At 49.9% G+C, this 27,305-nt stretch overlaps 1 protein-coding gene across 17 annotated transcripts in view; it reads left to right on the forward strand.

Moving 5' to 3' along the window:
- SORBS1 (sorbin and SH3 domain containing 1) overlaps positions 1–27,305 on the forward strand; it is a 230,501-nt gene that overhangs the window by 117,222 nt on the left and 85,974 nt on the right. For 4 of the 17 annotated variants that reach the window (XM_084749800.1, XM_084749804.1, XM_084749806.1 and 1 more), the window contains exons 4-7: positions 3,042–3,110; positions 8,163–8,291; positions 16,560–16,672; positions 26,153–26,294. In XM_084749800.1, coding sequence (XP_084605926.1) covers positions 3,042–3,110; positions 8,163–8,291; positions 16,560–16,672; positions 26,153–26,294 — 453 coding nt within the window. Of the gene's footprint in view, positions 1–3,041; positions 3,111–5,843; positions 5,940–8,162; positions 8,292–16,409; positions 16,437–16,559; positions 16,673–21,294; positions 21,830–22,462; positions 22,829–26,152; positions 26,295–27,305 lie in introns of those variants that run through there. The other 13 variants (XM_084749814.1, XM_084749807.1, XM_084749816.1 and 10 more) reach the window with 8 other exon arrangements.

The following is a 27,305-nucleotide window of genomic DNA, read 5'->3' on the forward strand; positions in this document are numbered from 1 at the left end:
CCTTTGCTCACCCTCTGTGAAGTTGGCGTTGTGATGGCACTGACCCATTGGGAATTTTCTTAGACTGAGTATAGCAAAGCTTTTAATGTGCCGAGCACTGTGCTTAAGACACAACAGGGTCTGCATCTGTGGTGTCTTGTTCTTCTTAGCCCGGAGTTTCTCCTTGCAAAGCGAGGTCCTTGGTCTGCCTTGTGCCCCTTCGGTGTGTTTTCAGCAGACATGGGTGCTGCCTGCTGACTCAGTTTCTTTGATTTGTCTTTTGGCTCCTTCTTTTGTATTTAGATACAGTGTCATAGTCCAGGCTGGCCTTGAACTTACGTAGGCAAGGATGACCTGGAACTCATCATCATCAGCCTCCTGAGTGCTGACGTTACATGTGTGTGCTAACCACTCTGTGGAGATGGGACCCAGGGCCTTACAATGTTAGTATTAGTTTTGACAGAGGAGCCCTGCCCTCAGTCCTGCCGTTTAGCTTTTGTTGTCATTAGTAATAGGCTGGGCCCTTTTTCCTATTTCCTTTTAAAAACAAACAAAAACTTCTGCTCTGCAGCCTAGAGCCTCTTGCCCTAGAGCCAGCGCTGCTACTCCCGACAGTTTTAAAGGCAGGGGAAGGAGAAGGGCAAATGAGGGTGTGCCAATGCCCCAGGATGCCAGGATTCCTCCTCTGGACTCTCTCAGGCAGGTGCTGGAAGGAAACTTTATCCCCCCTGTCCCCCCCCACCCCCAGTCCAAAATCCTAGGTCTTTTGACCTGGAAATCTCTTCTTGAGATTTCCATATTAATTCCAAGGAAACAAAAGCACCACCATGAAGGCGGGAGTGAGAAGCTGTGAGTGCACTGGGTGTCTACGTGCTGTTGAAGGTGGTTTTTGGGAAGAGAGATGCGACATGGAAAATATTTGTTTGCATCCTCAGTGGAGAGAATGGCATAAACTGTATTGTTCTTGTTTCAGTTGGTCCTGGGCTGCCATTCTCTAAGGGGAGCATCTTTGCAAAGGGGCTTGTTTCATCCCCTCCTCCACCCGCTCCTCTGAGATACAGATGGGGAAACTGAACTTTAAGGAATATAGCACCTGTGTGGGGTTGCCAACTAGTGTGGAGTGGAGGCAAACACCGGCTGCTGCAAAAGCTGAGCTTTTTTTCGAGTATTATTTTCCTAAATACCAAATGCTTATTCTAGTTTGGTTGTTATGTTTTATTAAAAAGGAAAGTGGGGGGCGGGGGGGGGGGAAGGCAGGGAGAGGGAGAATGTGGGCCTGGTGGCAGCGCACAGAAAGCTCCCCAAGAGGACTCAAGGCAAGGCCAGCAGTCCGAAAGGATGTGATCAAGGTTGTGTGCCCAGGGACAGGAGCAGTTGTGGGAAGCTGGAGCCCATTTCCTTCCTTAACACTCTCCTTTTTCCACCCATCCTTGAAATGAGGCTTCAAGGGAGATTTGACATCAAGAGAGTGAGCCTTTGTCTGCCGGTGGATGTGAGCGCAAACAGGATGCACCCTGGGCAGTCATAGCTGCTGTGGGGGAGGGGCTGCCCAGGTGCTGAAGAGGCAGCAGCCAGGCTGCCCTGTGATGGGTGTTGCTCAGGTGCCCAGACTTTGGAGAAGCTGGCTATTAAAAGCCTCAGCAAGGTGACTTATTTTTAGTCAGATATGCTCATAGGATGTGAAGTGGGTTTTAGACCTGGCATTTGAGGGAATATATAACAAGTCAGAAAAAAAAAACCCTGCTTATCTTAGTTGGGGAAGAAGATGGCCTATGAGTTGGGGCTGTTCGGTCTCAGCTTAGCGAGCTTGGGTAGGCTAGGCTCTTTGCGCCTCAATTATCTTATCAGTAGAATTGCAGTTCCTAACTCTAGCTCCCAGGGACTGGACCTAAAGTAGACAGTGAAGTAGTCATTGTGGCATATTTAGCATGGACTAGCAATCCTGGCAAAAACATGGCTAAAGACTTGTAATAATGATTATGTTTATAGCTCCATTGGCATTTTCCTGTGAGGGTCCCTTCAAGCACATTGGCCACATACCCCAGGGTGAAGATGCCAGACAGCTGATACTCTATGGAGAAGTTTATTAAATAAGCATGAGGAGAGAAGGAAGAGGGAGAGGGGTACCCCAGAGAGAGCTAGAGAGACAGAGACAGAGGAAGAGAGGGAGAGGAGGAGGGAGAGAGGTGAGAGAGAAAACGGGTAAGAGGGAGGGGTGAGATGAGCCTGTCCTTTTATCTACTCGGCAGGGCCACGCCCCCATGGCGGGTAGGCAGTGACATCATAGGGAGGCCGACTGAAGCAGAATCCCAACATTTCCCGCCCTCTGGTCTTCCCTGGACTGTCTCCAAGTTCACAAAAGTGATGGATGGAGACCCTGATAGGCAGGGAGGGTCTCAGTGTTGTCTGCTGCTGAGCAGAGCTCAGGGAAATCTCACGTGACACTGAAGTGGCGGTGAAGGTGAGCCCCAAGGACACATAGGGCTTCCCTAATGTAAGAAAAGGTGACGAGGGCGTCCTGGCTGGGGCCTTTATAGCCAAGCTCTGCATATGAAATTCTCTCATGTACTCAGAGTTGAGATGAGGCGGGGGCATGTAGATGAGGTTTCTTCCAGTAGAAAAGGGAGGTGGAAGGGGTAAGTGGTCAGGACACCATGCTGTCGCTGGGCTGGTAACATGGGCAGTGTCTAAAGGCACTCCGTAGAAAAGACAGCTTGGCTTTGACAAGTAGAATTCGGGGTGCCGTTTAGACACTCACTAAATGTCAAAGAAAGCCACTCCAGGGAGGCAGTAGGATTTGTGTTCTCCCCAACACACTTCTCATCCCCACATAGCTTTTGGATTCTGTCTGGTTCAGGCCACAAGGCAGTCAGAACTCTTCCCATGCACCTTAGGGGGTTTGTCCCAGGCCTGAGAAAGCTGATAGGATACAGGTGGACAGAGCTGCTCCCGCATCTGTCGGGGCAGAGCATCCCAACTCTATCCCTACCTCAGACCATGTGAGACTCTTGATTGTTGAGCGGGCATGGTCATGAGCCTTCTGTTTATCTTCTTTCTTTCAGAATGTGATGTTGGAAGCTCTAAAGCCGTTGTGAATGGCTTGGCACCTGGCAGCCACGGGCCAGACAAAGGTAAGGCTGCTAAAGAGAAACCTGGCCTGGTATCAGAAAGCCTATCTAGAAGATGCAAGGCATGTTGGACCGGGGCAGGGCGGGGGGCACTCCCACCGTTCTGGGAAAGGCATCATTGGCCTAGTCTTAGGAGGCTTAGTACCCATGGTGGCTTTCTGAGACCCGAGCTGTGGTCTTACTGTGAGAAGATATGCTCACATGGATGCTGGGATAAAAGGTTGGACAGACAGTGCCAGGTACTGTCACACCTGGTACATGGGACTTTCCATGGCCTGGAGGTGCCACCTTCACTTGTCACAGATAGGAACACATCCTGTGAAAGAAATTACTTCAGTGTCATTAGTTTTATGTATATCCACTCAGATTTTTAGCACCCTTCCCCCATGTTGGCAATTCAATAAAAAAAAAAAGAGTTTTGCATATGTGTGGACATCCCTTTACCACTAAGCTGCCTTCTCTATCCTTATACTTTTACTTTAAAAAAGTCTTCCAAATAGGAGGTAGAAGCCGAACTAAGTGATCTGGTAAGATGTTTGAGAGGCAGCTTACTTCCAGAACCCCTCTCAGCTGCTGAGAACGTTCCCATTTCTACTTAATCCATCCCCTTAGCTTTAAAAAAAAATGAAGATGGCTCTTGAGGTCTTGTTTGCCCAGGACGCTCTCACTCTGACATTGTCCTTGCAGTGTGAGAAAACAAGATGGAGTCATTAGGTATGCGTGACCCCAGTTCTGCCTGTGACGAACAGGGCCGTGTAGGGGGCTCTTTCATCTCTGCAGATGCGAGTTCTCTTCTCCAGAGAAGGAGGGAGTTTGATCTTAGTGTTCATTTCTGCATCCCATCCTGGGCTCCGGCCACTCCACGGCCACTGATCTGTCGTGTTCTAAAGTATCAATGAGGAAAGGCTGCAATCTCAGCACGGGCACTGAAATAGTGCAACATCTCCTAAAGTGTAATTTCCAAGTTTGCCCTGTTTAGCTTTTGTAATGTTCATCAAACAAATCCAAATACTCCTTTCGAGTTCCCAGTAGGAACTTTTTGGAGAGAGAAGGCGGAGGGCAGAAGCTGGGGAGCGGGAGGCCTGGGTGACCTGCAGCTGAGCTCCTTGGGGACAGGAGGTCAGAGCTGTTTTTGTTCTCCCCTCCCTGGCTTGTCACCTTCCTTTATTCAGTGTGTCAGTTCATGTGGCCTGTATTCTTGGGGTCTTACCCTTAGGGAATGTGGAGGGACTGCAGGGGGTATTCAAACTGGGAGCCTGGGAAAGGCTTTTGAAACCCGGGGACCACCAGCTATACCCCTATACATCTGTTCATAGAAGAAAGCTAAGAGTTTGGTGGCAGCACAGCAGGTAGAGTAGGCTTCCTTCTGCCTTAGCAGGACTCACCTTTACTAGGAGACAAGGCGACAGGTATAACCGAAAGGTCATCGGAATGGCCGGGAGAGGTCACTGAGCCAGGGTGACTGGGCTCCTGGGCAGCCTCTGCACTTGAGAACAAGTGACTGAGCGGTTGACTGAGCCTCTTACTTCTTCCTCAGAAAATGGTACCCCCAAATCTGCCTCCCACCCCAATACAGTCTCCCATGTGAAAGTCCATGCTACCTAGATAGATGCAGAATTGCCACTCTTGACGTCGTTGTTACAGACATAATGCTCCGTGTCTGCTGTACGCTTTTCTGAAGCAGCAACAAGATAGGCAGGAGGGGCGTTGTCCATCTTTTGTCCTGCTTGCTTCACAGTTTTGGTCATGTGATGCTGAGTCAACACTCTTATTTCCCAGGAGACCTACCCCTTGTCATTCTGTGCTCCGTGACTCTGAGACCCCTGGGCATGGTCCATTGGAGCCTCTCTGGCACCATAGCACATCTTTCTTTCTTTGCTGCCATTAAAGAGAAAGCGCTAGGGAGGTTTGGGGATGTGCTTGCCTTTGAGATGGGTACCTGGGCAGGCAAGGAACGGGGCTCTCAGCATCCAGCACTGTGTGGTAGGGTACTGCCCAGAGCCTTCGTCATCCACTTGGACACTTGGCACCTCTTTTTCAGCAAAGGGTGGGCTTAAGCAAGACCATCTGGTTCTCATCAGATGGGGATTCTGATTTGCTGGGGGTCCGAGGGTGTTGGGTATGTGAGTAGGCACAGGATCCTAGAAAGTATGCTTTGGGAGAAGCAGCAGTGACGGCTGAAGGGGCCAAGCAGTCCACCACAGGCAGTCCACCACAGGCAGTCCACCACAGGCAGTCCACCACAGGCAGTCCACCACAGGCAGTCCACCACAGGCAGTCCACCACAGGCAGTCCACGAGAGTGTTTCTCCTGTTGCTGTACTCAACCTGCAGCCACGGCCCTGTCCTCAAAGCCCCCGTTACCCAGCAGATGACCCACTATCCCCAATGGACACCTTGCACTCTGATTGCCTTCTCCTTCCTCTACTTGCCAGACCATCTGTGTCTCTGCTCATCTCTTTGTCCAGAGCGTTGGCAAGCCTCCGGCATGCCAGGAGGTGCCAATAAACACCGACCAACTCTATTTGGGTGATGGTTGGAGGAAGGCTTCTGCCGCCTTGGCCCAGAACCCTGAAGAAGGAAAGCAGGCTATTTTTAATGACTGCACCGACTGCTCCTCGCATTGTTCTTTTAGTGTAGGCAACTTCCTTCTATTGTCCTCGCACAGTCCCTGTCTTGCCCGAGGGTCTCCCAGAAGTTCTGTCTGGATGCACCGTTTACCCTTTTGTGTTTTCAGCCACTGCCGACCCTTTGCGTGCCCGCTCTATTTCTGCTGTTAAGATAATTCCCGTGAAGACAGTGAAAAGCCCTTCAGGCCTAGTTCTCCCTCCAGGTATCTCTCTTTGGGGCCGTTTCTTTTAATTGTCGGATCATGCATGGTTTCTTGTCTTCTTTGCTTCTAACACCATGCTGTGAGCCTTAGTCCTTGCATGTGTAGAAGGCATTTCCTCTCCCTAAGCCGTTTCCCCCCTCCTCTCCTTTCCTCTCCCCTCCTCTCCTCTCCCCGTCTCTTGTCTCCCCTCCCCTCCTCTCTCTCTCTCTCTCTGTCTCTCTCTGTCTCTCTCTCTCTCTCTCTCTCTTTCTCGTGTGTGTGTGTGTGTGTGTGTGTGTGTGTGTGTGTGTGCGCGCGCGTGTGTGTGTATGGGATCTGTCTGTCTGTAAGTGTAAGCCAGAGAGTAGGAGAGGTACCTGAGGTTGCAGTGTTGCCCTCCCTGCTTTAAAAGGCTCAGTGCAGAGGCCAGACGAACCTTCGCTCTGGAGTGGGGCTCTCCTAGGAGGTTTCTGTGAAAACGCCGGTTCCGGGAGAGTTAACCTGGCCTCACAGAGAAGCTCTGAGTTAGGCTGACTGCGAAGCTCCTGGAGATGTCAGATGGTGGCGGTTCCCTGGGTAATACTCAGGCCCCTCCCTAGCTTCACCTGCCCTTACTTCCTGCTTCTCCTCTCCAAGAGGCGGGGGTGGTTGGGTGGGGGCGGTGGAGGGCGTGCACGGTTCACTGGAGGCTCTAACTCAGAGTTTCCTGTGGAGCTACAAATGGAGTTCAGAAGTTACACAGATCTGGCTGCTTGTCCAGGATCGTACCGATGGGCTGTGGGTTTGCCAGTTGAAGTGACCATGGGCTGGTTTTCTCGGTACCTGTACACCACCAGTCACTTACTCTCTCTTGGTGGGGGTCGGATGTTCCCTGAGGTTGCATCATGGGCTGCAGTTCACTGTGGCTTTAGCGCTTCCCACCCGTGGCAGAGGGCTGCTGGGGCAGGACTAAAGAGCCGGGAGAAAAGAAGCTGAGTGCTCACTACCCTCTCCTGGGAACAGGCATGGGCAGGGTGCTGAGTCCCGCCCAGAAACACACCCTGACCTTCAGCCTCTCCTCCTCCTCGTGGTGGTAATTTTAGATCAGGACGCTGGCCTCTCAGCAGTTTGGCAGGTATGGGGATGTGGGAAGTAAGTGCTCAGCTGCACATAGAGAAACACTTGGCGCATGTGCTCTGAGAAGCCGTGTGGTCTGCACCCGTTTCCTGCCTCATTCCTGATTTTCCTGAAGGAGGGGCACCAGGCCTGCTAAAGCAAGCAGGCCTCTCTGCTAGCCACGGTGTCAGTTAATTATGGTGAAGCACGGTCAAAAGTATTAAATGAAGATTCCTGGAAACAAGCAATACACGTTTTTAAATACCTTTTATTACAGTGCTATAATGGTGCCATTGTATAAGAGTCACTGTTGTCACTCTTTTACTGTGCCCTGTCTATGAGTTGAACTTTATCTAAAGTATGTCTGTGTAGGAAAGATATTACTCCTGTAGGCTGAGTATTGTCTGTGGTTTAAGATGTCCACAGAGGGACCAGGGACATATAGCCCTGGATGCGGATGACTGCTTTGAGAGTCTTATTAATGATGTCCAGGGTCTGTGTGGACCCTGCCTCTGCATGTGGACAGTGGGGAGTCTGTAGATTAAGCAGAGGTTCAGAGGACACTGTTGAGTGGGACAGAGCCTGTCTGGCCACCCTCCTGGCTGTGCATTCTCTCACTGTGCTGGAATATGACCGCTCCCATCTGTGAATAGCCTCCCTCTGTCTCATAGTCCAGGGGTATTGACCAAGCAGAGATGCAAGAAGCAGCGATTCTCTTCCAAACATCCCCGATGTTCCGCATGGGTGGCTTGCTCTTTTGTGAGAAAGGTGATCTGCAAGCTTGAGAGAGCTTTCTCCCAAACTCTTGTGAGCCATGCCTTACTAACTGGCCAGAAGTCTGCTTAGCAACCTAAACTTCACTTCACAGACGGAGTGAGCCAGCTTCCGTCAGTGGGAAATGGTTTCGACTGACATCGTAACTCATGCATTTGCTCAGAACTCACCCTGCCTCTTCTCCCTAATCTCATGATGCTGGTGTACCATTGCCGCCACAGATTAATTTTCATTGGTCCTAGATGCTTGAAGGGTAGGCATAGCCGTAACCAGGTTCATCTCATTCCCCTGCTATAAGCATCTGCTAACGGATTATCGTGCAGCTCCCTCAGGGGCCTTGGATCTGATGCTCTCTTTTCGATCTTTTCTTCTCAGACATGGACCCTACAAAAATCTGCACCGGGAAAGGAACAGTGACTCTCCGGGCCTCGTCTTCCTATAGGGAAACCCCAAGCAGCAGCCCCGTGAGCCCCCAGGAGTCTCCGAGGCATGAAAGCAAGTCAGGTGCGCTGTCTCGGGGTCTGGGAGGGGAGATGAGCAGAGGGGAGGGCAGGTGAGGTGTCCTTGTGGTTCTGCAGGGGTACAACGGGCTGTTGAGAGTTCATCAGTTACATCCTTCTTCCCTGGAGGGTACCCTGGGACAGTGACGTGGACTGGGAGGTCGTCACTGTGCTTAGGGTGAAGGCCCCGCCTAGTGATCCCTCCTTTGACTGAGCAGAGGGCCCTGTTTCAGGGCCAGTGCTCTGAAGACCGTGTTGGTGTGGATATAGACAGCTCGGCATCTGGCAGCACATGGCATGGGATGGTGATTGGATGTCCCTAAGGTTCTGCCTAATAATTCTCAGGCTAGTTCTGACTTGGCCAGATAGGGCTGGCTGAAGAAGCCAGAGACAGAAATACAAGGCGAAGTTGCCAGGAAAGTGGAAACCATGGGGCACAGGTGTGGGGGAGGGAGCAGGCTGGGGGTTGGGATTGGGGGGAGATCACGAGAGCAGGGTTAAGGTCAGTGGTGGCCAAGGGCCAGGTGAGACCCATGCAGAGACCCTCTGCCCACCCTGACCCCTTGGCTGGGAAACCAGGGTGCTGATCACACGGTGTTGGGACTTCAGCCTGGGACTCGGGATCCTGATAGATGTTTGTTCACATCCTGTCTCCCCCACCTGATGGCTGGACAGTCTGGATAGTTTATTTTTCTCCCTCAACCTCAACCAATGCTTTCCTCCTCCTGGTCGGTTATACAGGATTATTGTAACCAAGAAAGATGCGCAGTGTTTTAATGGGCCTGGTGGCATGGAACAAGATACGTTTAGATTAAGATTGGGGTTATGGTTATTTTGACCTCTCCAGAGTGTTCTATAGCCTGTGTATTCTGGTGTAGTGAAATGCTGACTTGCGGATCCACAGCTTGGGGTGGTCCAGTCTCTACCCACTCTGTGGGGCTGACGTCTTCTCTGCATCCCGGTCATCAGAAGCACACAGGCAAGAGGGGCCCAGCCCAGATGTTTAGACTTGTGATGGCTGCTTGTCAGTCTGAGGTAGGGGCTTCACTTTTGTATTTCTGACAAGTTCTTAGGTCATGCCGTGGCACTGGCACAAAGGCTATGTTTGAAAACGGCTATCAGAATTTTTTAAATTTTTCTCTTGAAACTGAGAAACTAAGCACATGCTTGGAGCCAGAGTGTAAAGGAAGCAGGGTTTGCAGCTTTGGGTACAGTGGGAGGTGGCAGTTGTGGTATGGTGGAATTATGTAGGATGCAAACGCATAATGCTCGCATCTACTGACTTCCTGCTCCAGCCTTCTGTAATGGGTACCGAGGCTGATGCTTGAGGATGAGGCCAGGCTGGGCTTTGAACACAAGCTTCTTACAGGTAATACCCCGGAGAGGCCATCTCTGTTCCTAGGCCTAGGGAAGGCCCGAGCCATCCTCAGCACCAAAAACTGGCCGAAGGCTTCTTGGTTCTTACTTCTAAGCCCACACTTGATTCCTGACCTGTCGCAGTTTGCCATTCTCTTCTCTGGGAAAGATGCAGCTGAGAAGAAAGGCAAAATAATTCCTTCCCAAGGCTGGGTGGTATGGGGAGGAAGAGAGAGACTCCAAAGATGCCAATCCTTAGGCAGCGGAGAGGGAGCCTTGAGCTCCCTCTAGTGGTTATAGATGGCACTGACACCAAACAGCTCTACACAATGCACTTGCTGTGAAACGCATGTGATACAGAATTATGTGCCCAGCTGAGGAGGTCTAGGAAGCATCGTCTTGTCCCACAGTAATTCCTACACATTTATTTAACAAATTCAATGGGAAAGAATTTGATCCTTCCCAGTAAGTTCTAAAAAGCGTTTTAAATGCAAAAATACCTGGAAAGTAAGGGGCAGCTATCAGTCTTGAACATCTTTTTAAGAAGTAATTTTTAATTGCATTCCCCTTTTCTACTTTCTCCATCCAACCTCACCCACAAACCACCACTACTTACTCCGGTTCAAATCATGGCCTCCTTTCGTTGTTGTTGTTGGAGGTGGTAGTGGTGTGTGTGTGTGTGTGTTTATGTGTTTATGTGCTTGTGTGTATTTCTAAGTATATGAATGCAATCTTCTCTGTCTCTGTAATGTTAGTTGTAGGTGTATGTTTTCTGGGCTGGCCTTTTGGCTCACCAGCTGATGTGCTCTTCCTGGAGATGGCTGCGTGTGACACTCAGCATTCCTTAGTTGCCTGCAGTTCTTTGTCTGAAGGCCTCACGAGATGTCCCCCCTTTCACGTTATCATGTCTGTTAGTGTCATCCTTGCGCAGGTTGTGTTTAGGCAGCCATCTTGGTGAGGCTTCATGGGTATGGCTTCTGTGACGTCACTTGGCAACAGACTCTCACAGAAAACTTCCCTTTCCCCTGGTTGTTGGAATCTTTCTGCCCCCTTGACGGCAGTGATCCCCGAGCCTGAGCGCAGGAATTGGGCTGCAGATGTATGAGTGGGACTGGGCCTCACAGCTCTGCATTTAACAGGCTGTGGTTCCCTATAACGGTCTCTGTCTGCTGCAAAGGGAATTTTCCTTGATGAGGGGTGAGAACTACACCTAGCTGTGGGTATAAGGACAAATATTTAAATGTTGTTAGAAATCATGCTGGTTTAGTAAAGTGGTGGCTACAGTTTCTCCTCCAAGGCCCATCTTATAGTAAGTGTCTTCCCGACAGGAAATTGAAGTCATTGGCTCCAAATTAGCATCTGCATCACCACTTGTGTTCTGCATCACCACTTGTGTTCTCCGTCTTGGCTGCCTCCATCCGTCCCTGTAGGTTGCCACATTGCTGTCTATTTGCTTGAGCTGGACACTCTGGTCTTTAAATGATTCCCAGCACCTCCATTACAGAAACCTCCAATTTTCAGCCATTGTTGTAACTTCTTCCTCTTGAGAGAGGTAGTGTAGCTAGTGAGTCACAGGGCCCCAGTCTCATGGCTTTGGCACTTACTGCCTTTGGAATGGGAGCAGATTCGTTAAGCCTACATGGCTTCAGTTCTCTCGTTTACCCATTGGGTGCTGTCATACTGGAGTCGGTGACATTAAATGAGCTCTTTCATAATCAAGCATTCAGCACAAGCCTGCCATGATGTCCCTTGCTGTTGCCATAGGCCAGGAAGGTTGACTCCTATGGGTTTGAAGGCATGAGGTTCTGGGCCAGGAGGGAGGGCAGGGGAGATGGTGGACGAGATAACGTGTCTTTGAAAGACAAGGGCTTGATGCGTTTGATGCAAGTGAGACTCAAGGATTCCAGGCTGACCGGGCGGATTTGCAGGTTATGTAGCCTCCTCTCCTTCCTCCTCCCCTCCTCCTCCTCCCCTCCTCCTCCTCCCCCTCCTCCTCCCCTTCCTCCTCCTCCCCCTCCTCCTCCCCTCCTTCCTCCTCCCCTTCCTCCTCCTCCCCTCCTCCTCCTCCCCTCCTCCTCCTCCCCTCCTCCTCCTCCCCTCCTCCTCCCCTCCTCCTCCTCCCCCTCCTCCTCCCCTTCCTCCTCCTCCCCCTCCTCCTCCCCTCCTTCCTCCTCCCCTTCCTCCTCCTCCCCTCCTCCTCCTCCCCTCCTCCTCCTCCCCCTCCTCCTCCCCTTCCTCCTCCCCCCCTTCCTCCTCCTCCCCTTCCTCCTCCCCTTCCTCCTCCTCCCCTTCCTCCTCCCCTTCCTCCTCCTCCCCTTCCTCCTCCCCTTCCTCCTCCTCCCCTTCCTCCTCCTCCCCTTCCTCCTCCTCCCCTCCTCCTCCTCCCCTCCTCCTCCTCCCCTCCTCCTCCTCCCCTTCCTCCTCCTTCCCTTCCTCCTCCTCCTCTTCTTCTTCCTCCTCTTTTTTCTTTTACTCTTTTGGAAGATGAGTTAAGGAGTCTGCACTGGTGTGGGTGCAGCTCCCAGTTCCCTTTCTGGTGTGATCTGGGAACTGTGTAGCTTGTTCCCTAGATGCTGCACCCCGACTCAGATGAGCAGTTCCTTGCAGTCAGGGCACTGAGCTCCATGGCCCCACTATTTGCTGCAAGTTGTCCTCGGGCAGGGGGACTCTTGCAGCCACAGTCAACTCATTTCCTTCGGTGTGTCGCTCATATTTGCTCTCCTGATTGGCAGTAGCAGAGGTCTCACAAATTAGACCTTCTCTCCCCATTCCGTCAGTCTTTTGTTTTGTTTTCTGAGACAGGGTCTCTCTGGGAAGCCCTGGCAGAAATCAGTGTTTTTATGAATATACTGTGAGAATTAGGGCCAAAAGTTAGAGGAAAGGGCCCCACAAAACAGCCCCAACCCTTCTGATATCCAGCTGCAAATTTAGGGCAGTCTTCAAACCACCTTGGGCTCAGCACTAATGCTAGAAGGATCCAGTTTGATTACTACAGGGAAAGGATAGAGATGAAAGTCAGCCCAGAGAAATACATGGTATAGAGTCTGGGGAGAAAGCAAAGGGCCCCAGACAGGTTATTTCCCAGCATTATTGTGCGAGCCTCTGTATCTAGAGCTTTGTTGGGGCACCGGACATAGGTGTGGAGCACGGTCCTCGTCGCCACTCTAGTGGGCAATGAAGCTCCGCTGACTCAAAACCCTGACTCCAAGTCATATTGGTGTGGTTCACGTCCTTAGGTAAACAGGACATTCTACTTGGTGTAGCATTCCAGAGACTCGCGAGTTACCTCCAAGAGTCCTAGGGTAAAAGCCGGGCCTCTTGATTCGTTGTATTAAATTCTCCTCTACGTATCGTAAATAAAAGTGCAAATAAGATTTGGAACACGCATAAAACTGCTTTTTAGCACATACCATCTGCCTCCCGAGTACTTCCCAGACCACACTGAGTTTAACTTAGTGAAAAGTGTCCTACCATCCCAAGAAGAACTGACTATTTTTTTTTAAATAAGCAAGAAGCAAAAAGTGAAGTTAGAAAAAAAATAAGATAAAAGCTGATACCTGGAGGCTTACAACCATGGGGGCAGAAAAGTACATAAAGAAGGTAGGATAAAAGGGAAAGTTGATTATGAGATATATGAGAGAGAGAGGGAGAGAGGGAGAGAGAGAGAGGGAGAGAGAGAGACAGAGACACTTCAGGCTGCAGATCTGTCTACAAGCCAACCTTCCATTTTATTGGAGGAAGCATTTTTGACAATCTCTTCCATCAGGAGCCAGTAATTGATGTCTATGTATTTAAAACTTCACCTTGTGCACTCAGATATAATTGGCCCTGGGCTGCTACCAACCTTCCAGATTCAAAAGAAAAGATAATGGACGAGGGCTGACAAGATGCCAGAGATATGCTCTCCATCAATAAGGAGCCAAGCTGCTTGTGGAGATCCTGGGAACTACCCTTTTGGGCACAGTGAGGGGAACAGTTTTGAAGATTTGGAATGAAAAGAAAAAAAAACCCAAGTCATTTTCCAAGGACAGTATGCCTTTGAATTTTTATGACATGGAGAGATCATACATTGTGATTTATATCTTTTGGGATGTTCCTATCGTTTGAGCTGGATGTGGTGCTGCACATCTGTAATCCTACCACGACGAAGGCAGAAGCAGGAGGATCTTTGAGGGTTTGAGGCCAACCTGGGCTACATACCGATCACCACATCAACTGATAGTAAGACCCTGTTTCAAAACAAGCAGGGCTGTGGAGATGGCTCCATGCTTCCTGGGCAAGTATGAGGACCTGAGCTCGGCTCCCCGGGGGCCATGTAGAAGAAGTCCAGCATAGTTGTTCATGTCTGTAACCCCAGTGCTGGTGTGGAGAGAGAGACAGCAGAGTCCTGGGCCTTCCTGGTGAGCACTAATTGAGTCACGGAGGGCCAAGCTTAGTGAGAGACCTTGTGTTTCAGAACACAAGATGGATTGAGACTGAGGAATGATACTCAGTTGTTGACCTCTAGCCTCCAATATGCGCGCGCGCACACACACACACACACACACACACATGCAGACACACCCATGTACATATGTATATATTCCACACGTTGATATAAAACACAGAAACCAAAACCATAATAAATAAAACACACACACATACACATACATACACAAGTCCCTACCCACCCAACTTTGGGTTCTTTTTGTTTAGAGTCATCTAGTCATTTGTGCCTGCTTAAATAATCTTGGGCATGGCGCCTGCCCTGGGCAGTGGTCAGGCTACCTAAGGTCACAGCCTTAGAGGGAACTGACTAGCTCTCACTACATCTCCCACACTCTGAGCTTAGATCTCCTTTGCCTTTAGCTGGCTGGGGTCTCGTGAATGCTGTTAGAATTGCTGCAGGCCCCTATGTGCAGTTGCCTGGTTAGTCAGGAAAACACTGTTTCCTTGAAGTCACCCACCACTTCTGGCTCTTAGAGTCTTTCTGCTTCCTCTTCTGAGATGATCCCTGAGCCTGGAGGGGTGTCCCGGCATAAGGGTGTTTTTAGTGTGCTTTCTGTCAGAGTATAAGGTGTGGATGGCCAGCATCAGCATCACTGGCAACTGTGAGAAATGCAGACTCTTGGGCCTCCATCTCAGTCTCAGCAATATGGATTCACCCAGATTTCCCCGAGGCTGATGCAGCTAGACCACACTGTTCGTGGGATGCAGGTCGCCTTGTCCTTTACTTGCCTTTTACCAAAAGGCCTCCAGCATCTCCCTGGCTACTGGTGTGATTGGCCACTGCTTTGTCCCTTCCCGTACATGGCTTTCTGCTCTGAGCAAAGCATTGGGCCTCTCTGTTTTCTCATCCATGAAGTACAGAGAACATTTAATTAAATTAAATAAATACTAAGTAGGTGTAGAGTGTCACCATGGCTGTCACCTGAAAGGTGCTCAGCATCTCAGCTTGACACCTGGGAAGTCTACTGTTGGTCTGAGAGATCCACACTGCAGGGAACGGAAGGCTTACATTCAAGGACTGAGCGCGAGTCTCCTGCTTCAGTCTACAGGAATGAGAAAAGACGTTCTGTCAGGGAACAGTTAAAGGATTGAAGAGTAGGGGTTACCAAGCTGGCCATGAGCAAAATCCCTCTTGCTGGCCGAGACTGGCTTTTATGTTTTAAATGGCTGATAGAAAAATGCAAAGAAGAGTGATACGTGTTACATGAAAGCTGCATGGAATTCAGTGTCTGTAAACAAGGGTATTGGGAAGCACAGCTGATTCACTCACATGTTATCTGGGACGGCCCCTCACTGTGGCGCACAGTCTCACACAGAGTCACTGGGTCCTGTTTGAAGTGCTTGAGTTCAGAAGTACTTCAGATCTTATTCTTTTAAACTGTGGAGTCTTTGCATTATAAATAATGGAGTGTGTTGTGGACGGAGCCGAAGCCTAACCATTTGTGTTTCACGTGGCTTCATGTGTGTAGCCTGTTCTGTTATAGTTTTAGCACACCTGCATTTTGACAGTGGACTTGCCATGTGAAATCAAATCAGGTGTGGGATTTTCTTTTCACATTTTAAAAATTAGATTCATTTATTTGCTTGTGCTTCCCGCCCCCCTCCCCCTACCCCCTTTGGCAGAGGCCAGAAGAGGGCATTAGATCTCTTAGAGCTGGAGTTACAGGCGTTTGTGGGGTTCCTGGCTTGTTATGTGGGTACTGGGACCTGAACTCTGGTCCTCATGACTGTGTTGCAAACCCTCTTAACTGCTGAGCCTCTTCGCAGTCCACAGCGTGAATGTTTTTGTGCTGCTTTTAATGGGACGGAGACAGTCCGGGATCCCCAAACAAACACTCCCCCAAAACAAAAACATGCTATTGAGGCTCCACTTCTACCACTGGGGCCCGTTAATTAACCCAGCCTGCTAAGGCACAACCATTCTGAGCCTACTGCAGGCTTGGGGGTGGGGGGTGGGGAGTGAGAGAGAGTAGAGACGAGACGGCAGAGGCAGAGAGTTCGGCTGCCTTTCAGTCTGTGAAGTAAGAATGTCAAGGAACAATTGTTTCTTCATTCCTGTGAATGTAGTCTTGTGTTCTCAAAGGTCAGCGCCTGTGAACACATCATGGTTTCAAGTGGGTTCCTATGGCAATCGGGCCTTCTTGACTGAGGGAGTTTTGTGTCAGACAAGGGCTTCTAATTTTCATTGGCCAGTGAGTCTCATGCTTGCTTCCCACAAACGTAACCGTTTCTGTTTTTCCCTTTTTTTTTGTTTTCATCCTTCTTGCTCCTCGCACAGGCCTGGAGCCAGAGGACCCTTCAGCAGGTATGGCTTGTCTTGCATTCTTACTTTCTGTGCTTCGGGGCGCCAGAGACCCTTGAATTAGAGGGAAGCCAGCGGGTGTTACCTGTGAGTGATGGGGGTTTGTTTTTGTTTTTCTTGTCTCAGATGAGTGGAAACTTTCTTCCAGTGCCGATGCCAATGGCAACGCCCAGCCCTCCCCACTTGCTGCCAAGGGCTATAGAAGTGTACATCCCAGCCTTTCTGCTGACAAGCTCCAGGTAGGTGTGTGCCCACACGTGGGGTGGAGACTCATTAGCAGTGCCTGGTCCCAAGTTTTGCAGCCCAGACTTGTGCCTGCCAGCCACTGCAGCTGGATTGTGCAGTAGGGGGGCCCAGTCTTTCGTCATCTCTGGAATAGCTTTCTTAGGAGGAGAGTTGGGGCTCAAAGGGAACAAGATTATGGGATAAGGCTGGTCTAGGTGGGTGTTGGAAATAGGCCTCCTGTTTTTCCAGGCTTGATGCACATGAGGAGAGGTTCTAAAAGAAGGAATTCATGTAGCCTTCAACAGGCAGGGCAAAGTCTGAGCTTATTTTGAAGAAATTGTCTAGAGCCTATTATTCAGGCGAGTGTCTCTGGCGTTTATCCCACTAGCTTCCTAAAGTTGAGACTTGTAGGGTTTGAGCCACTGTGTAGTGACGGGTTAGCATCAGGTATTTGTGGCCAGACCGTAAGTCCAGTAGCCCAGGAGCCTGAGGACAGAGGTCAACAATGGTGGCACAGGCTGGATTCACAGTCCAGATCCGGTCCGCTATAGGAAACTCCTCCTCATCTACAGCCATACCACCCTGAATGGGCACGCCGTCATCTGATCTCGGAAGCTAAGTAGGGCTAGGCCTGGCTAGTGCTTGCATGGGAGACAGTCCTCTAAAGCCGTACCATTTGCGTACGGATGGTTTTGCTTTGGTTGTTGCCCCCAGCTGTTTTTCTACTCTTTCTTCCTTCTCCTCCCTATGCTATTTTGGTTAAAGGAATAGATCCATCATGTCAGTGGCATATGGGGGATGGTTTATGAGGAGGAGCCACTTCCAGGGAACGGAGCCATCTTCCTCCTAGGAGGTGCTGCTGCTCAAAAGACTCCTGGCTGCTATGAGCCTGTGTGCTTCCTACTGAAAGGCTCCAAGCACATACAAGGAAATCTGATGGTCTCTTCCCTGGGTGCATAGCTGTCTCTCTCTGTCTGCAACTTGTCCCTCATGTGTCTTGTTGATGAGCAGCACTGTTAAGCCTTTCTGCCTCTTGCCACGACTTACCTCCCCACTTTAAAGCCAGGCACTGTGGATAGGCCTGGCTTCCTGGACGTCACTTGTCTGTTAAATGGCTTGCCAGAATGTTCCCATTTCTGAAAACTTTCTAGGTGTATATAGTGTGTTGTCTGTGGCAGTAGCCCTTCCTTCGCAGCTGTCTCAAGAGTGGATACTGTTGCTCTGCCCAGACTAGAACCCAGCCAGGGTCAAGTCAAAGCAGGCACATTGATGTACTGTCTTTCACCATCAGGGACTTAGACCAAAGGCTAATCCTCCAATGCCTCTTGGTTTTATGAACACACACACACACACACACACACACACACACACACACACACACACACACAAAAGCAAGGACCAGGTAGGTTTGTATTTCAGGGGTGAAAGACTTGCCCAGTATGTCCAAGGCCCAGCACCATATAAATAAATAAATATCACATGAGAGGTAAAGATGAGCCCTATTAAACACATGTATTTAACGTGACTTTATTATGTACTTGTACTCAGACCAGTGCACTGAACACTACCCTCAAGGAGCTCATAAGGGAAGCTTTATAATCAGGTGATCTTGCCACCAGCACATGTTAGGATCTGTTTGTTATTCACATTTCCTGTGCTGTCTTTAGGGAGACAGGCCGTTAGCTAACATAGGAATTTTACTCTGCACTTTCACTGTAAGGTTTGCCACTTGGATATCAGGAACTTTATGTCCTGTACTACTTTGTAGTTTTATTTTCTGAAAGTAAACAGGATTTCTTAGCTGTGTAGTGCTTGCTACAATTATATACTGGCTTCAATAAAGGCAAGATATGCTGGGCAACCTCTTGGCTTTGTTCCAGCCTCATGGAGTTTATGATGGCTTTGTTGGCAGCACCTCTTCCTTTAAGGATTGAGATAAGGTCCAGAAGATGGGTGGGTTGGGTGGGGATCCTATGGCCTGCCTGCCTAGGCTTTCTGTCCCTCCCCCACGCCCCAACCCCTGCTCCCAGGGCTAGGAGAACCATGGTGTCCCTTTCTGTGATGTCATCATCAGCAAGGTAGTCTCAGAAAAGATGAGGCCTGGAAGTGTCTGGAACTTTATAGAGCCACTTTCTAAAACCACAGTGAAGTTTCATTAGTGGGCAGCGGGCAGGTTAGGCTGCAGTCCTTAAATGGAAGCAAAAAAGCTACTTCTTTGTGTCCTTGCTCAGCCCAACCTCCTCCTTCTGTAGAGTTAGAAGAATCCCCAGGACAGGAAGTGTCCTTTGACTCTGAGTATTGCGGACACCCTGGGGAAAGTGTCCTCTCTGCAAGGTCACAACCCTAGGAGGGCTTGTGTCTGATGTCATGCAGTCGTGGTACCATACATGGCCATGGCTGAAATAAGTTTAAAACGCATCGCAGCAGATTTCTATCTTTGGACAAGAGGAGATCACACGTAGGACACGCTGACGCAAAGTGGAAGTGAACCTGAGCCCGTAGCAAAATGGTTTCTGCTTGCCACTCGTCAGCCCTGTCAACTTACCTGAAAGCCCCAGTGGTGGTGGCTAGTTCAGTCATCATTAGACTACAAAGTCTGCAGAGTGTTGTAGCGTTCAGTCCAAGGTCGCCATCCTGAAGAGCTAATGTGACAGTCTTTGCTCTTGTTATATCCTAGAGGAGCTCTGTGTTGTGAACTCGGGGCTGGTCCAAATGGCCGCACTCCACTGGCACTATCGTGGGTGCACTGGGACAAGACTCCGATCTGCCTAATGGAGAATACTCCAATAGTTGCCTCTCTATTCAGACTAGCTGTCATTTCGAACTTGTGTTTAAGGTGTTGGTTCTCACCTAGTCCCCTTTCTAATGTCCCTTCCCTTTAGCACACATCTTCTAAAGAGTATAAAAATAAGATGAAAACCTGCCTCCGTATAGGCAGTTCGTGTTGCCTGCTTAGGACTGTGCAGATGCACTCATCTGTATGCGTACATACGAAGACAAAAGAAGGTTGTCAGGCGCTTTGCTCACTTGTTGTCTGTCTCACTCCCTTGAGACAGGGCTCTTCACTAAATCACAGCTTGCCATTTCAGCCAGGCCAGCTGGCCAGTGAACTCTGGAGGTCCTCCTGTCTCTGCATCCCACTGTTAGGGTTACAGGAATGTACAGTCGTGCCAAGCCTTTTCTTTGGGTCCCGGGGATTCGAACTCAGGTCCTCAAGCTTGCACAGCAAGCGCTCCTACTCAGTGGGGCCATCTTCCCAGTTCCTTCCTAGTTTTCAGGCACAACACAGCTGGTGACGTGTTCACCAACTTCTGATCTCTCAGACATGTGCAATCAAGAGGATGGTTCTGGTTTGGCTCTCATGCTGAAATCAGGGCCAGTGAGCAAAGTCTGGGAGCATTGGTGTTGTTCCTCCAGGGGCGAGAGGGTTAGTTTCCAAGTGAGCCAACCAGGCTGGAGAGTCAGCCGGCCTCCTGTCCTTCTGCCCACCGAGTCCCATGGAAGAAAGCTGTTGAGCACAGAGGGAAGACCTATGAATTTGAACTCTGTAACTTTGAGCCTGTTACCAGAGCTCTGTTCATATGCGGTGGCTGAAGTTGATCCCCCCCATCTCCCACCCCCAAGTATAGAAACAGTTGCCTGTGCATGATGGAGGCCTGGCTGAGTAAACCAGACTCAGACCGGCCCCATAGGGCAATTACATGCTCATGTGCCTTAGAAATGGGAGACTACATGGTTTTAATCTCACGATTGTCCCCCACGCCTTTTTGTTTGTAGTTCTGGGGCTTGAACGCAGAGCCATATACATGTTAGGCAGTCTGAGCTATATTCTTCAGCTACGTTTTCAGTGATTAATTCTATGAGGTTGTTTCTTCTGAGGAAAGAGCACACATGGACCCAGGAGCCCTTTAACGCCCTCCCTTAAGTGAACTTTGTATGCTTGCAGAATCAGAGCTGAGCCAGGGTCAAGGAAGGCATCTGCTCCTGGGAACGCACACCCAAGAGGGCCTTCCAGTCCTTTCCCTCCCGGGAAAGAATTAAAGTAACTGACAAGCCTAGTGAAATTCAACTTTCAAAGCTAAAGGATTCAACAGCAGGAGTCTTAAGGGAAGGGGGCTCAACTCAGGAGCTTCCTCCACTGGGAGCTGGACCTTTGAACACTTCCTGGAGTCAGGGGTCCATAAAGATGTAGCTAGACAAGCATAGGTGTTGGAGCTGGCTCGGCCTCCCTGCCTGGTGAGTCAGGCCAGCACTGCAGGTAAGTGTGAGTCAGTCCTTGAAGCTGACCAGACAGCTGTGGGCGCGAGAAGGATTTGCCCAAAAGCCTGTCAGGAGTTGTTTTGTCTTTTATCATGCTGTGCCGCTGTTTCTAATGGTCCATCTCTCCATTCTCCCCTCCTCTTCCTCTTTCCCTGTCCTCATGTCATGTCTTGAAACCACTACTAAAGGCTCTGTCTCCCCCACGACTTCCTTCTCCTCAAAAGGACTGCTTTGCATGGCAGCCCCCCACTGTCCACCGCAACTACAAGGGCTCCCTCTACATGAGCTCACCCAAGCCTTACATCCCACCCCGCACCCTCAGCCAGCAGAAGCCCTCACTGCCTCTGCCCATCTCTGTTCCCCTGGCAGCTAGGTTGGCTCCTGGTTCATTGCTTTTGGGGTCTGGGGTCCTCAGTGCTTCCTCTCAACCCCAGCAATACTATGTAGCCTCCAGATTAGTGTACAGTAAGAATATGGGCGCTAACCCACGTCGTGAGGCCACAGGGAATAAACAGGTCAGCAGCTTATATGTCCCCTGTTTATCCAATAACGTTTGCCGGGCAACATCGGAAAACTACTCTCCTGTTGCACGTGACTCGGCCAAAGACACTCCCTCGGAGGCTGCAGGCACCCAGGCACCAGCTCCCAGCCTTGTCCCTGGCACAGCCACAGCCACAGCCAGCACAGGAAAACCACCCCCTGCTCCTCCTCCTCCTCCTCCTGACCCTCCCAAGCTATTCTTTGACAACCGCAAAGATGCTGGTAACCGCGGTGAGAACCCCACACTGGGGACTTGGGCTTCGTTCCCAGATGCAGAGAGGCCTCCCGTGCTAGGCCCCCAGGTTACCTCTGATCCCGAAAACCAGAAGAACAAAGAAACTTACCTTTTGCAGCCGTGTTGTCCAGCCAAGGCAAGAAACTAGGAATGTCTGTGTGTCTTCTAAGCTGTCTCTTTCAAAACCCAGTTCAAGCGGCTCGCGTGTTCTCTGGGCTTCCCCACCCTCCCTCTCCTCACCGCTGCTACGGCGCTGGAATCCTGAATTTCTTCTATCTAAACCTCTCGGCACAGCGTCTTCTGTCTCTCTGTCTCTAGTCTGTAAATGTCTCAGTATGCCAGAGTGTGGAGTTCGTAGACTAATAACGTGGTGAGAGTGTTTGCATCTTGCAATAAGGTGCTAAAGGAGACTGTACTTGCTCCCAAGCTTGCAGGCTCGGTGGCGGTTTTGTGGGGTTAAACACTGCCTGCTCTTGCCTGCCCAGTCTGTTCTGTTGTTTGTTCTCTTTCTCTCTCATAAAGTGTTAAAGGGATTCAAAAATAGATGGATGGAAAGTGAACTTGGACGGGGCTGCCTCTGTGTCATAGAGTATCAGGAGGCCAGCTGGCCAGCACTGGCCAGCACTGACTGTCTCATGTACTCTGAGGAAAGGGCACTGATTAAATTGTTCTTAAAGTGCATCACTGCATGTCCACGCGCAACTGTTTAAATGTAGAGTTCCTGACTCTCTGCCGTCCCCTTGGCGTAACGACCCCTTATTTCCCACAGGATGTCACCTCCTCCAGCCCAGCCCCGTCTGAGGTAATAGTTGTCCCTCTCTACCTGGTTAATACTGACAGAGGGCAAGAAGGCACTGCCAGAACTCCAGCATCTCTGGGGCCACTTGGCTGCGTCCACACTACCCCGGCGACCACCCCTGCTGCCTCACCTCTGACCTTCCCGACACTAGATGATTTCATTCCCCCTCATCTGCAGAGGCGGCCCCAGCACAGCCAACCAGCCAGTGCTTGTGGCTCCCTCTCCCCTGCTAGCCAGACGCCACCACCCTCACCACCACCTCCGCTGGTCCCTCCCATACCGGAGGACCTCCACAGAGGCTTGGAGCCTGACCTCCCGGGAGCTGTCTCAAGTACCGTAAGCTTGCTGGACCCCCTTCCCCACGGCTTCCCTGAATGTCTGCTTCTGGCAGTAAAACCCTCCCTTTCTCACTGAAGTACTAAGTTCTGAGGAGTCCTTGGCCACTGTGCTTGTGTGATGGCTGGACCTGTGTTTGCTGTCCCCGAGAGCATGTCTCCCACGTGCATCCTGTGGGCCGCCTGTGGCTGCTCTTGCCTTTCAAGAACCTTCTCTCCTGTGCTCTGTTGGAAATGCACGTCTCCCCATGGAACTTTGCCTTCCCTTTGAGCAGCATCTGTGGCCTTTACCTCACCTGATCCTGATCTTCGTAGGCCCAGGAGATATAGTGTGGAGGGCTGAGGAAAACTGTGGGGTCCTGAGGAAAGCCATGGGCAGGTGTGATACTAGGAAATGAGGGAGCAGAGAGGTCGTGGGGAGGAAAAGTTTCACTCTGTGGCTGATTGGCTGATTTCATATAGCGAACTCTTTTTAACAGACGTGCAGAGACTGGGGTTAAAGAGAGAGAGAGAGAGACAGAGGGGGAGAGAGTAGGGTTTAATTGAGTAAATGGATCTGAAAACCTTTGTGTTAAGGCTTTTTCACAAGATATAATTGCTAGGGACCCTGAGGAGGAGGCCACTGTGGTTTTGGTGACAAACTTGTATGTCAGGAATTGTGGGAACTTACAAAGTCCTGGCTGTTGAGTGTGAGTCTCTTCACAGACAGTCCCGCTGCTGCCGGGACTGTGTGTTTCTCCCTCCCTAGGAGCCCAGAATGAAGGACTCTGAATGTCATCATGAGTGGTGATGTGAGGCCACTCTTAGGATTTAGTGGGGCCGCATGTGTAGTGCCAGTTCCCATGAGAAGAACTCAGGGTTCAGCGTAGGGGAAGTGGGAGCTCACTTGCGTTGCTGAGGACTTGCCCTAGTGAACGGAGAAGCAGTAAAAGTAACTGGTTAGTTAGTGATGGCATCATTCCTACCATGTTCCAAACAGGTAGGTCTCACAGGTACGACAAACCAGGGCCCCTGTTCTCAAGTGATCTGAAGCAGTGGCAGAGTCCATCCGCTCTCAAGGCTGGGGCCCATCAGATCAAGAGCGAGGGAAGGCTACTTTATAGATCATGAGTTTGATTGAGTGGGTCTGGGAAGGGGCTGGGGCCACTTACTTGGTTGCAGGTATCCAAGGGGTTTTTGATGTTAGGGCCATAAACACCACTTTTTGATGTACAGTGAGCCGAGTAGCATGTGTTTTGCTGATGGAACTAAACACTTACTAGCATCCTTTGTTGGAAGAAGTGTGCCCATGAAACTAGCCTAAATGGCTTGTTTTGCTGAATCGAGTCAGAGAACAGGAAGGGAAACTTCTTATTCGGCTTAGTAGGGAAGTTGTTGTGAGGTGTTAGGCACACTAAAGCTTGAAACTGTTATGTCATGGGCGGGGCATCTTCTCATATCTCTAGAAGGAGCCCAGTGAGGTTAGACCAGGACCAGGCCAAATGTAACCATGAGTCCAGATCTCCTACTTTTGGGCTTTGCAGTTCATCTCTGCTGTAGACTGATGTACTTCATGCCTCTTAGCTGAACCTCCAGGTGAATTAGAAAGGCGTTTTGGTTTAGGATGTATAGATTGCGTGTCAGTGTGTTTCTGTGTGCAGCAAGTAGAACGGATCTTACCAGATGCACTCAGATGATGCTGTAAGCCATTCTGGTACCAGATGCACTCAGATGATGCTGTAAGCCATTCTGGTGTGTACCTGCTGTTGAGCATTTGCTTAGCTCTGAGTTTGCATATTGACTTTGTGTTTTTTGTGTGCCAGGACAGATTAGTTGGGAGAGTGTACAAAGTTTATCCAGCTGGCCCAACTGGTCTGGAGTAGACTTTCCAGAAGTTGATTTAATAGTGTTTACTTTGGCTTCAAGGAATAGAGTAAGAGATTAAAAGCAGACTGATTGATTCCTGCTCCGGATGCCCCTGTGGGTGGCATCCAGGCCCTAAGTCGAGACAAACCCCTCAAGCCTTGGAAAAAGATCTTTCTCATAAAATTGAGCTTGTAGAAGTGGCTATCCAGGGAACATCTAAAAGAGCTTAACCAAGGTATTGGTGCAAAGCTCCTACTGTGTGTGTCAGGAGCTGTCCAGGGTCCTGATACCCACACCTCTCCTGATGAGTGTGCATTCTGTTGCCACAAAGGTTAGCTCCCCCACCCCCACCCCATGTAGATAGTTCCTGTCACTTACATAGTGTTTTTCTGAGCACCTGCTATTTTCAGGGCACATGTTATGCGGTGGCATACGTGGTCCTTGTCTTGCAGGTGTATGCTCACTGCCTGATCTCTGAGCATAATAACTGTTTCAAAAATAGCTATCAAAATCTTGCTTTTAAAGTCCTTTAAGAATGCCACTGATGTAGGCATGGTGGTGTATGCCTTTAATCCCAGTACTCTGGGAGGCAGAGGCAGGTGGGTCTCTGTGAGTTCAAGGCCAGCCTGGTCTACAGAGGGAATTTCAGGCTAGCCTGAGCTATATAGTGAGACCTTATCTTTAAAAACTGAAAAAGAAAGCTACGCTGGGTCTTGCCTAGCATGGGCTCAGTTCTAAGTTCAATCCCCAGAACTGGGGCATGAAGATTGCCATCTTCACTTTAAGGTTTGAAAGATAAAAAGCACAAAACTTTGCAGAACTTCTAAGTGTGGTGGAAGGAGCTGTTTTTCATTTGTTTCAGGGCCCTGCTTTTCATGTTTCAAAAGACCGGCACCATCAGATTGTAAAAGTATTAGTAATTTGTTGATATTCTTGGTGGGAGGGCCTCAGGTTTTTAAGTCAAGATTCAAGGGTTTTTGTGGTTCTGACATGAGAGTGAGGAACCGTTCCCACAGGGTAGGATCCTGCTCAGCCACTGAATTGGCTCAGTGGAGTCCAGAGTCACTTCCCATTACAAAAGGGGTCCTCTAGTTCTTCTTGACACCCCTATCGGGTGCCCAAACTTCCCTCCTGACTTTTCCCACTGACACAAGCTCTCATTCTCAGATCGCATTTGGAACTGCATGAGTTTTGCATGTTACTCTATTTCGATTTGAATTTGCTTTGGCAGTAACCAGATTGACGCACAGTTACCAGTAGGTGAAAATAGTGGATGATACTGAGACTCCGAGCAACGTTTACTTACCTTCCTTCTCTCACCCCTTACTAATACCCACAAGGAGAATACATTTCCAGAATAAGTCCCTAGCTGGAATTGACTCATTGGTCCCATTGAAGGGTCTTTGTCTTCCCTCCTCTTGCTAAGTCTTAACTCTAGAGGTCTTGTGTTTACACTCCTTTTAAATGTTTTGTTTTTCAGGGCAGTCCTTTACTAAATGAAGTTTCTTCTTCCCATATTGAAATCGATTCTCAAGCCTTCCCTGCGACCAGCAAACCATCCTCGGCCTACCCCTCCACCACAATCGTCAATCCCACCATCGTGCTCTTGCAGCACAACCGAGGTAAGGCAGCCTCCTGCGGGGCGCTGGAGTCAGCAGCTCCAGTCCATGATGGCTGAGGCAAAGAATCCCTCCTTCCAAAAAAAAGTTTCTCCAACCCTGCCCCAAGCCATCTGCCCGCCTCCCCTGTAGGTCTCACGAGATTGATCCTACCAGGGAGACAGAGGCCCCTGATCTGGAAATGATGTCAGGGTTCTAGATAAGCCGGGCCGGTTCAAATTCACGTTCCGTAGCTTGCCTGTTCGTGGTTATCCGCAAACAGTTAGTGGAAGCTCGAATCTCTCGGTTCTTAGTCATGTGATTTGTAATGATGCTTCACCCAAAGCAGGTAGCTACAGTGTGTCTCTTAAGTGATGTCATAAACGACTTGCTCAAAGTAATAAGTTTCTAGAAAGTGCAGGTTTGAATGCTAAATCTCAAAAAAAGGAAACACTGGATAGACGATGGTCTACGGTGTAAAGCATGTTTCTGTGCCTCTGTGACAGGCTTCTAGACTTCCTCCTGGTGACTGGCTACCCTCCCCTATGAAAGAGACCCATGTGTCTGTTTGCCCTGATTCCACATGGCCCAGACAGCCCTGCTTAGGGGTTCTGTTTGCTTCCCATAGCTGGTCCTGTTGCATCCCCCAAAAGGGCCTTGGGGTCGGTAAAACTCGAGAGCTTTGAAGTAGTCCTTGTATGTATCTTCCCTTCTACTTTAAAATTCAGGCGATGATTCTAAATTCCAGCTTTCCCCTTTTGGAATTGCATAGAGGAATACACTTTGCATTTATAAAAGTCCTTTTGCGGCATGAAATGGGGGCATTTTCAGGCCGCCGCCCAGGAGCGGGCTCCCCTCTGCTTCTTGAAACTCAAGGAACACTGAAGGGCTGTGCCCTGTCTGCAGCTCAGAGCTTGGTTCCAAGTCCTCTTTTCTTGACACCGTCCCCACGCACTTCATCGCCTCCTCCCCTTCCCTGCCCCTCCCTTAGAGGAGATGGGCTAGCATCTAATTTCCATTGCTTTCTATAACGAA

The sequence above is a fragment of the Acomys minous genome (genome assembly GCF_964271855.1).
Source record: "Acomys minous genome assembly, chromosome: 2".
Lineage (NCBI taxonomy): Eukaryota > Metazoa > Chordata > Mammalia > Rodentia > Muridae > Acomys > Acomys minous.